We start from the raw sequence: 11,294 nt of genomic DNA, 5'->3' as shown, positions 1-11,294 counted from the left end.
ATAAAAATACAGCACGCCCGCACCATACTTGGGCTTCTCACGTGCAGACTTGATGTCATGCAGATGGCGAGCCCTCATTAAATGAATGGTGTATGTTCCCCATGGCGCATGCATGACATGGCAAGCAGGAGCATGCTGCCATTGGAAAAAACGGGACTTGAGGTCCTGCGGTATTTCTTTTACTTGGTGGGGAGGGCCTAGAATGGATTCCCTGCATAAATCAAGGGTCCATTGTAATGTTTTCTCCCCTAAGACCACCCAGCCCCTACTCAGATGTGTCCTATATATTGTGCCCTGTCTGTGAGGGTAAGTGGATGCAAAGCAGCTTCTAATTACCTCATGATGCTACAAATCCCAGGATCCCATAGGATGGATCCATGGTAGTTAGAGAACAACCAGTGCTATAATTGTATACTGTGGACAGGCCCATAGTGTTAACCATGAATGAGGACACTGGTGTGATGTGAATAAGTTTATCCAAGTTTACAAACGAAGGATCTCATTCCAATCCTAGAAGCCCTGGCCACCATGATCAACAGCTGGGGATTCTAGGAGCTGAAATTCCAAACATCTGGTGAACCAAAGATTAAGAATAATGAAGTAGATTGATGGATCAATGGTTTAATATCCAAGGGGCTGTGCAGACCACTTCTAAGGGGTGGCCTGCAGCCCCCCTTTTGGAGCCAGATTGGGGCTGTGGTAACCACATGCTGCGGCCCTGATCTGGCCTTTCCGTGGCACAAAAAGCCAAAAAAGAGCTCCTTTTTGTGTCCTCCAAAGGGTGTCATAGCCACCATGCCATGGCTTTACAGCGCTCCTTTGGCACTGGATCATCTAAATGCAGTGCCAGAGGAGCAGCATGACATTGGCATGGCATGTGGCGCCATGCCGCCATGGAGGCAGAGTCAGGGCGTGCAGCATGTGGATACCACAACCAGAATCCACCCCCAGACCAGCCTTAATGGCCAGTCTGCACAGCTCTTAACTCAGTCTAAAACAGCTTCTTATATTTCCAACCTCTGGGAGATATTTTAAAGTGGACCTTAGATTGTAAGTAGTCAAAAAAGGAAGTTGATCTTTCTCTTTGAAAAAGGAACTGTCTTTACTTTTTGGTGTTCTAATGGAGAGATTAAGAATGCCCTGTGTACAAAAGCACTGGAAGTACATCTTATAGAAAATTACTTGGTAAAATGCAAGAGTAATTCAAAATCATTTACCATGCAATCCTTGGTGTGTGAGACGTGACAGGGAGCATCAGGTTTGGCTTATGTTGCCCTCACACCTTTTGTGTTTCTGGTTCACTGAAGTTAATCATGGCATGGGCATAACTAATATGTAATAGCAGCAGGTTTCATCTAAGTTTCTTTGTTCAGTGAGTTTCATCCAAGCAAATGTATTATTTTGTTCTGCCCTTACTCTGGATTAAAAGACTTACTATATAAACACAATACTTGTTTGGGGGGAAACCTCCCTGATCTCTTCGAGTTAATTTCCCATGAGGCCCAGCTATGAGATGTGAAATGATTTCAGTTTGGACTAGATAGTCAAAGGAGATTTATACCATTTCCTCCTGTTGTAAAATTGGATAAACTTATTTCACATTTCACCATATGACCATGTTATGCTTAGAAGAACTCTAAGGAAGGCAGAGGCAGAAGATAGATTGTAATATTATGGTAGATCTCAAGTGATCTGTGGTAGATTGCCAAGGGTTACCGATGTCCACCTTCAAAATATCTTTCATCTTATCACTGGTTTTTAGAGATTCAAATTAAGAATCAATTAATTAAACCAACAAAAAGGTAGACTTCCTCTCTAAGTTTCGGGTGACTCCTTTTTGGGGCATTCTGCATGCTATTCCAATCACTTGATTTTTATCTTTTCTCTGAACGGAATCGAAAACACCAGTTACAAGACGCTGGTTCTTGGCTTTCCTTGATTTCCACCCTCCAAGATATGAACAACTTGTTCATTTCCAGCAGGGTGTGATATAATCAGATTTTGGCAGCCTCACCATTGTTTATGTCATTAATTTGGATCTCTTCTTTGCCAGGCTGGATCTTGCCCAGTCCCTGGGTCTAACTCAACTCCAAGTGAAGACTTGGTACCAAAATCGCAGAATGAAATGGAAGAAAATGGTAAGAAGCATAATGATTGGGCTGTGACTACCTTCAGTCCCAAATGCAGGGTTGGGGTGTACCTCCCATGTCAGTCTGCTCTGGGTTTTAGTCCAAAGTTTAAACAGAATATCCAAAGTGCTGAACTTATTTTGGGAATAGTGTCGAATACCTTGGAAAACTCCATTGAAGTTTGGAGTAACACTTTAAGTTGATTCTCTGCCCGCAGACATGGCTGCCACCAACTGCTACTATTCAAATGAGCTTAAGTATTACTTTAAAGCTTAAGTGTGGCTTTAAAAATGGCTTTCCATACAGTTCTTACCTTCAAGGCAAGATGATGGTGATTAATGATAATGATATCTATTTGCATCCCATCTTTTTCCCATTTCAGGATTCTATGTGGCTTACAACAATTAAACATAGTTAAATTCACAGCATACAACTAATTAAATTTTCCAAAAAACATTAAAAATAAAAATTAGTTAAATCATAAAACACTAAAAATACAAATTAAAGTCCAATATTGTGTGTTATACATTTCAAAGGCCTTCCAGAATGAGAAGGTATTAACATGCCTGGGAAAGATAGTAAGGAGGGTGTCAGTTTAGCTTCTCTGGGAATTTAGTTCCAGTATCTGTGAGGATGGAGGGGCAGAGAGAAGGGCCTCCCCAAAATCCCTTCAAGTATTTAACTACTGTTCTGCTGCTCCAGATAACAGGACATGGAACAATGGATGCAAGCTCCAGGAAAAGAGATTCCAGCTCAACATTAGGAGGAACTTCCTGACTCTGAGATTTTGGTGGAGTCTCCTTCTTCGGAGGTCTTTAAGGAGAGGATGGATAGTTATCTGTTGGGGATACTTTGATTGAGAGTTCCTGCATGGCAGAATGGAGTTGGACTGGATGGCCCTTGAGGTCTTTTTCAACTCTATGATTCTATGAAAATATCTCAAAACACAGGCAGGTTTGAATGGGAAAATATGAACCTTCAATGATGGCCAGTCTTTCTGACCAGCATGTTGCCTGTCAATTCCAAAGAATGAGACAGTGCCAATCTGGCCCACAAATGCACACTTAAGCATAGTTTTAAAATGTTTTAAACTATTTAAAAGCATCAGATCCTATCTGATCTTGGAAGCTAAACAGTTTTGGCTCTGGTTAGTACTTGGATGAGAGACTGCCAATAAATCCCAGGTGCTGTAGGCTATATTTCAGAGGAAGGAACTGGCAAACTCCCTCTGGATATTCTGTGTCTAGGAAGCCTCTATGAAATTTATGGAGTCACTATAAGTCAACTTGAAGACACATACATACATGCACAGCTGGTGTTAAGGCCTCTTCTTTTAACTTGCTAAATTGTCCCATTGCTATTTAGCCTTTTAAAATCATTTCATTGTTTACATGGTTTTAAGTTACTCAAGTTGCTCCTGACATCTTTAAATAAAAATCAGGACATAAATATTTTAATAAATGAATGGACAAATAGGCCACACAGCAAGACATACGTATCTTCTGCTTGTGCTGTGCTTTGCAGTGCAACATTTTATTATGTGTCCCACTTGTATTAAACATGGAAAATTCGGGAAGTCAGCTTATTTGGGGGGGGGGGGGTCTAGTCCAGGGAATTCCAGGTGTCCAAGGGCCACAGGGAACCCCTCCAGGACCACATGATCCACACCTCTGATCTAATGCGTCTTTGTCCTAGGTCCTGAAAGGTGGCCAAGAAGCTCCCACTAAGCCCAAAGGCCGTCCCAAGAAAAACTCCATTCCAACTTCAGAAGAAATTGAAGCAGAGGAAAAGATGAACAGCCAGGCTCAGCAACAAGCTTTGGAGGAAGGCCAGGCCACAGATGAGTGTGAGTCGACCAAAGAGCAATTGGATGCCTCCTTAGAGACACAGGAATCTCCTAAACACACAGTGGAAACCTCCCAGGGGGAGACAGCTTCAAGTTAAAAGAGAGAAAGGAAGAAATAACTCCATCTCCATCCCTCCCAAAGGACAGTGTAAAAACTGAATTTGCCTGCACTTTGTGCCTTAAAAAACTGACTGGTTTGATGGGTCACCATGGGGCAAGGAAACTCAATGTAAGTGGTGACCTAATGTGATTGGTGAAAAGGGGTTTCCTTTTTTCCCATGTTGTGTGTACACCCCTCTCATAGGTATGTTGGAACTGGGGCTCCCCTCTGAAGGAGATTGCATGCTGTAAAAATCTGATGCTCTGGAGATGGGCGAGGAACCCAGCTTCCCATCGTATTATGAGAAGAGCTCTTTAAGAATAGTACTGTGCTAGTGAGATTGGCTCTTTCTCATGCCATTGTTATCCTGAGCTCTGAAATGAGTTCAGAGCAGCAGCTGCCAAAGAATGAGAGAGCATTCCTACCACCAGCATAGTTTTTTTCCTGCAAGTAAAGCGTAACTGGTTATGGGACAAAACCAGCATTTTTGTGAGATTTTTGTCAAACTTTGGGATATTGATATTCTACCATACTACAACCGGAGTTATTTTGGGGGAAGGGGAAATATACAGATTTCAAACTCGCTTGGAAAACAGTTGTTTTCATAATGGAGGAACTCAGAGCCTTCTAAAAGGAAGCTTCCAAAATGGCAGCCCTGAACAACTATGAGCAGAAACAGAGATAAGAGTGGTAGGAAGGGTGCCAGTTTGGCTGAATGCATTGGTTAGGAATGGATGCTTAGGAATGGATGCGGAAGCAAAATTAGCTAAAGTTGCAGGAGCAAAAGGCTATGGCTGCCTTAAGCTATAAAGTGAACTGCCTATAGTCCAAAACTCTAGTGCACTTGTATTGTTCAGGATGGCACTTTGAGTCATCTGCCAAGACCCATGCATCTTCAAGAGGCTGCCTGTTAAGTCCCAGTGGGCTTTGCTGGTCTCTTCACTGTTACTGCTTATTAATCTGTCTTCTTGAACAAACAAGGACTGGCATCCTGTTAGTGGCATACACAGGCATAAGTCTATCATAGGCTTGGGTGTTGTTGTTGTTGTTGGTGGTGGTGGTGGTGGTGGTGTTGTGAAGCTCTGCATTCCCTTCTACCCTCAACAACAACTCAAGCCCTCCCCTAGACTTCTGACTGAGCTGCTGCAGCTACCCAGTAGCCATTCTGCAGTTTGTACAGAATAGGAAAGTGAAAGCCAAGAAGCCTATTTGAGAAGGTTATGTCCCAATAGCCATATGTGAAATGATGACAGCATCTGCTGAGATCTGCTGAGACCTCCCTGTGTCTCCAGCAGATGATGTTATCATTCTACCTTTGTCTATGGTGACATATAAGTTTATCTTACTCCATTTCCAGGCCGTTCTTGGCATGGGATGGGATCGGCACAGAAGGAGTGAGATGGGTGTTACCACACAGGAGAATGCCGCCAATGCTGTTGGGAGTCGCCAAGCCATTCCCCATCTGTGCTATGGCAGCCTATTTTGAACAACAATTTTGAATTGTTCTTCAAAACCATCTGCCATAGCATGGATGGGGAATGACTTGGGGACTTCTGACAATGGCAGCGGTGTTCTCCTGTGTGGTAACACCCATTATCACCCATTCTGTGCCGATCTCATCCCTTGCCCAGAATGGTCTGGAAATGGCAGACTTTCCACCAGGCACAGAATGGCTGTGCAGGGCTTCTGTGGAGCAACAGTAAATCTTGGGAGTGTTGAATGGCCCAACTGTGGCATAGTTCCACATGCCTGTCCCATACAGGATTTGAGACAAGCAGTACCACAAAAAAACTTCCAGAATGGCAGTCCTGAACAACTATGAGCAGAAACAGAGATAAGAGTGGCAGGAAAGGGGCCACTTTGGCTGAATGCATTGGTTTGCATTCCCTGGCAGTGGCGCAGATAAGAAGGCTATCCAACAGGCAACAATCAGTGACAGTATCAAGGAGGAGGCATATATACTCAATGGATCACAGTAGGGAATGTAGAAGGCATCTTACCTAATTGTTGTTGTTGTTGTGTGTGCCTTCAAGTCGTTTTTTGACTTATAGTGACCCTAAGGCAGACCTATCATAGGGTTTTCTTGGCAAGTTTCTTTAGATGGAATTTGCCATTGCCATGCTCTGAGGCTGAGAGAGTGTGATTTGCCCAACTTCACCCAGGGATTCTTTTGCTCAAGCGGGGAATCAAAACCTGATCTCCAGAGTTGTAGTCCAATTCCCAAACCACTACACCACACTAGCTCATTCTGATAGCCACCCCAAATTTGCAGCCCATATTAATAGCATTCACCCACCTGCCAAAGAGAAGATAGAAGGATCCTTTGTGCCAATATATCTGCATATGTGAGCAGCTTCTAAATCTAGACTCAGGACTTCAGTTAATAAAAGAAAGGGTATCTACTCTTTGTCTGTGCATGCTTTGTCTATCTTAAGTCTACCCTTTGACCACCTTCTCTTCAGTATCATACACTAAAAACACAACAAGAGTGAATGGGAGAGCAGGCCTGCATCCAGTGTTGTACCTCCCTAAAAAGAGCCATGAAATTAGAATACAACTAAAAGTCAAGTCACACTTTAAAGGCTGCATCTTATTGGTAATCCTACCAATCCGAATTAGGTAATCCTAGTTAGAGTTGGATGAAACATATTTATTTGAGCAAGCCTTTCTCGTTTCATGCAGCCCAACATCTGTTTCATTGATTTCGAAAAGAACTTGCATGTTGAGTACTATATATTTGTGTATTGTGTATAGCCTACATTTGATTGATGGACAGTGCCTTGACATTTTTGGTTATAAGTGGTATATAAATATTTTGAAATAAAAGAGAATGGACCTATTCAGTCAATAGGATTTACATATAGGCTAACTCACTATTCAGCAGCTGATTCCGTGAGTCTACTCTGGTTGGGACTACCAATAGGATTCAAGTCTGTATTTTCAACTCATACCTGGGCTATAGTAGGGACAAATGAATCTCTCAATTTCATGCTCCTTTCTGACTAGTTCAGCCATAAACCCATCCCATTCTATTCCATTTCTGAATTAATCTATGATTTAAAAGAAAATCTGCATGCAGATTTGCATTTCAAGATTTCCCCTCAGAATGTTTGGTTCTAACTGCATTTTCTCTCAAAATATATATTGTAAAACACATTTCAATACATGTTTGGAGCTGAGATTTCTACTGGAATATTCTGGAAATGCTGACCCATGCATATCCCCCAACTTTCCTGATTTGGCAGAAACAATCCCAGTTAATCCACTATCCTTCCACTTTTCCCAGCTGCCTTTAAAATGTCCCAGTTCCTCTTTCCTTCTCCCATTTCTGCCCTCCTCCCATTGAGCTCAGTTTACTTTACTTGCTTTAAACTGAGCTAAAAATATAAAAGTAACTTGTACACAATGAAATCAGCAAGAGAGATAGAAGAGAAATTTTGTCCTTCCCTGTAGGTCCCAGCAAAAGCAAACTGCATCAGTCTATCCGTTCTTATATTTTCTTCCTCACTGATAACATTGGCCACCCCATGTCAGAGTTTTGTTCCAGTTTTCACATGTGAAATGTTGGAGGATATGTTCATTCAGTTCATTAATTCCTGAGATGTCACTAAGGTCAGTCTGAATCAGAATCTGCAAAGGTTTTGCAAAGGGCCTATAGTTTACACACACTGAAGAATAAAGCAGTAAGAATCTTGAGAGCCTACCTTAGTCAGAAGGGTTTATATAAATTAATTTAACCAACCAACTAAACACGCAATTCTAAGCACATCCAAGGGTAGCCGTGTTGGCCATATAGCAAAGTACAGTAGCATCCAAAGCCCAGAAAACAGTGATACCTTTATTGGGTCAGCCAAAATGTACAATATACATGTTGCAAATCTCAAAGGCAGTATGTTTTTGTCTTGCTAATGGAATTTAAAATTTATTTCTTGGACTTTAAGACTCGCCCAGTATTCATATGGTCAGGAGAAGGAGGGTCCTGCCTGCATGAATACTCCAACACTGTACCTAGAGAATCAATTCAGGTGAACCCAATGGAATTATGAATAAACATGTTTAGAACTGTTGTAAGCTTTCAAAGCGTGACTGGCTTCTTCATCAGGCAAAGATGTTAAAAATACAAATCTGGGAGGGGGAATGACACTGGCTTCTTCATCAGACAGGAGGCTGAAAATATTGTTAGTCATTTGGTCAAGATGTTGTGATGGTTGTCCTCAGTTCAGATGGTATGGAGGAGTACTGGGCGAGTCTTAAAGTCCAAGAAATAAATTTTAAATTCCATTAGCAAGAGAAAAACATACTGCCTTTGAAATCCAGTCTCCATCCTTTGTGACGCTACAACACCTTTGTTGGGGAGAGAACACTGAATTTCTCAGTAAGCCTCCATGCCATCTAAACTGAGGACAACAACCACATCTTGAAAAATGCAGGCCTATGACTAATATGTCATTCCCCCTCCCAGATTTGTATTTTTAACATCTTTGCCTGATGAAGAAGCCAGTCGCACTTTGAAAGCTTACAACAGTTCTAAACATGTTTATTCATAATTCCATTGGGTTCACCTGAATTGATTCTCTAGGTACAGTGTTGGCGAACCTTTTTGAGACTGAGTGCCCAAACTGAAAGACGGTCCCGCACTGAGTGACACTCGGTGCTGAGGGAGCGGGACTTTCAGGGGCGGGACTTCTGCCTTCTGGGGACAGGACTTCCTTGGAGACATTTAAAGGCAAAGAAATATAGAATCATAGACTTGGAAGAGACCACAAGGGCCATCCTGTCCAACCCCATTCTGCCATGCAGAAACTCACAATCAAAGCACCTCTGACTGATGGCCATCCAACCTATGTTTAAAGACCTCAAAGAAAGAGACTCCACCACTCTCCAAGGAAGTGTCTTTCACTGTCATATAGCTCTCACTGTCGGGAAGTTCCTCCTCTGCAAATCTACAGTGCTATACAAATAAATTAATAATAATAATAATAATAATAATAATAATAATGTTACAGTGGGATCTCTTTTCTTGTAGTTGGCGCACATCTGTCACTCCTCTTCTCCACCCTACCATTTCTTTGCATGGCCTCAGAGATGGCTCCGCATGCCAGAGAAGGCTTGCATGCCATAAGTTCGCCACCACAGCTCTAGGATGTTGTGAGTTGCTACTCAAATATTGCAGCCTGCAAGCCTAAATCCAGTTCTAAGTCCCAACTAAAGGTGACCCATTGAATCACAAATGTTGACTTATAAATTTCCCATTGATTCAGATTGATAATTGGATCATTATTTTGAGATTAATAATTCAATTTAAAATGAGGGTGAGAATTACACAACCCTCGAGAAATAGTTGGAATGCAACTTACTAGAGAAGGACTACTGGGACTTGTAGTTCAGCTGGAGAGCTGCATGATCCCCACCCCATGTAAACCCTAATATTTAAGCATTAGGGATGTAACCAGAATTTTTTAAAAGTAAGGTGTGAATGGATGATTAACCCAAGTTTGTAGTAAAATCAGCTTCATCATCATCTGAAGGAGATTTGTGATGCTGAGCACTGTGCAGAAGTGAGTATTCATAATTTGTCAGTTTGGATCCATTTCTCCTGCTTTGAAAGCACTTAACTTTAGGAACACTGAAACATCTTTAGGAACTGGGCAGAGCAAGCCATGGAATTAAGAAAACTTTGCAGGAGAAGTATTGCGTTTATTTTCCAGTCTGGTGTGCCAAGATCTAGATATGCCTCGCGTTTCCTATAGTCTTGTTTAATGGTGCATTTTTTGCCCAAAGGCTGCAAAGAGATGTATCAAGATAACTTTTATTTTTTAATTAAAAAATAAAATATATAAATAAAGGAGATAAAAAAATGCCTCATTCCTGTCCAAGGTTTTGAGAACTGGATACCTGTTTATGTTTATGTTTTGTTTTGGTGCTTTTTTTTTTTTTTGGGCTGCAGCTGAACGAAAACACTTGGAGAGGAAAAAAATAGAGACTCTGGATTTCCAAATTAATAACAACAGCAAAAACAACACACTAAAACATGCCTCCTTTCATGCATTAGCTCTTCCAGAATCAGTGTTGCACCTTGATTAGGACACAGTTTTAGTAGTGTATATTTGATCAGTTCGACACAAGACTATTAAATCAATGGCATTGCCATAAGTTGAAAGGCGACTTGAAGGCACATGTACACACGCGAGACTCATACCTTCCAACTTCCCCGATTTGGAAGACAGTCCTGATACTCTGTCATCTCACTTTTTGAACTCCTTTTAAAATGTCTCTTTCTCTTCCTCCCACTTTACTTCTTTGTCCTTAACTTCAGTTGCTGCAAACTGAGTTCAACGTACAAAATAGTTTGCACTCCATTAACTCAGCATGGAGGAGAGGAGATGTTTCTTCTGTGAAATGTTGGAGGGTATGAAGACTCAGTTTCTGGTTTTATTTCTGCCCTGTTGGAAAGAAAGACACCTGTTGCATCTGGATTCACACTCCTGTATATGGATTCCTCCCTCCCAATTCATTTGTAACATTAACTGCAATTGTTGAAAAGAAAGCCATCCTTTCGGCACAGTTGGCCCTGTAGCATTGCCATCTTTTTTTAACAGCAGGATTTCTGTGCATTTTATCTACTTCATCATGAGAATAACTGCCCTCACAACTGTCCCCACCCTGCAGTTTCCTTTGAATTAATATGTGTCCTATATTGTCCAAGATCATTGCCAGGGGATATGGTAAGGCTGGGATTTATTGTTATATCCTGAAAAACAAATGAATATTTTCAAAATTTCTTATTTATCTAGTGGGTAGAATCTGCAATGAGATTTTCCTATATAACTAGGATCCTACATGTTTTTAGAATAATGTTACACACCTGTTGACTACCACTCCACCAAGTCAAAATGAAAAATGGGATTGTGTAGAGATGTAGAATTGCTTTTAGTTGCAGCTTTCACTTTGCTTTCCAAAGTTTGGAGTTCATCTTTGTATGTTCCTTCTGCTCATGTGTCATTTGACCTTTCACCATTTTTTAAATAGCTCTTCCATATATTGTCTCCAACTTCATAAAATATTAATCATGACCATGCATTGTGTTCCTTTTCTGATCTTAGAACCTTCCCCACCCTTAGTCTAAATTTCACTTTAATTTTTCGGATCTTGGGGAAGAGGTCTTGCCTTCCTTCCTTCCTTCCTTCCTTCCTTCCTTCCTTCCTTCCTTCCTTCCTTC

At 41.3% G+C, this 11,294-nt stretch overlaps 1 protein-coding gene across 1 annotated transcript in view; it reads left to right on the top strand.

The window, feature by feature from the left end:
- Nucleotides 1–7,842, top strand: part of BARX2 (BARX homeobox 2) — a 58,513-nt gene extending 50,671 nt beyond the window's left edge. Inside the window, exons 3-4 of the mRNA XM_042473982.1 lie at nucleotides 2,054–2,138; nucleotides 3,825–7,842. Coding sequence (XP_042329916.1) covers nucleotides 2,054–2,138; nucleotides 3,825–4,073 — 334 coding nt within the window. The 3' untranslated portion in view covers nucleotides 4,074–7,842. The remainder of the gene's footprint in view (nucleotides 1–2,053; nucleotides 2,139–3,824) is intronic.
- The last annotated feature ends 3,452 nt before the right edge of the window (nucleotides 7,843–11,294 follow it).

This window comes from Sceloporus undulatus, chromosome 6, assembly GCF_019175285.1.
Source record: "Sceloporus undulatus isolate JIND9_A2432 ecotype Alabama chromosome 6, SceUnd_v1.1, whole genome shotgun sequence".
In the NCBI taxonomy this organism is placed as follows: Eukaryota; Metazoa; Chordata; class Lepidosauria; order Squamata; family Phrynosomatidae; genus Sceloporus; species Sceloporus undulatus.
This window is presented reverse-complemented; position numbering and strand designations above follow the sequence as displayed.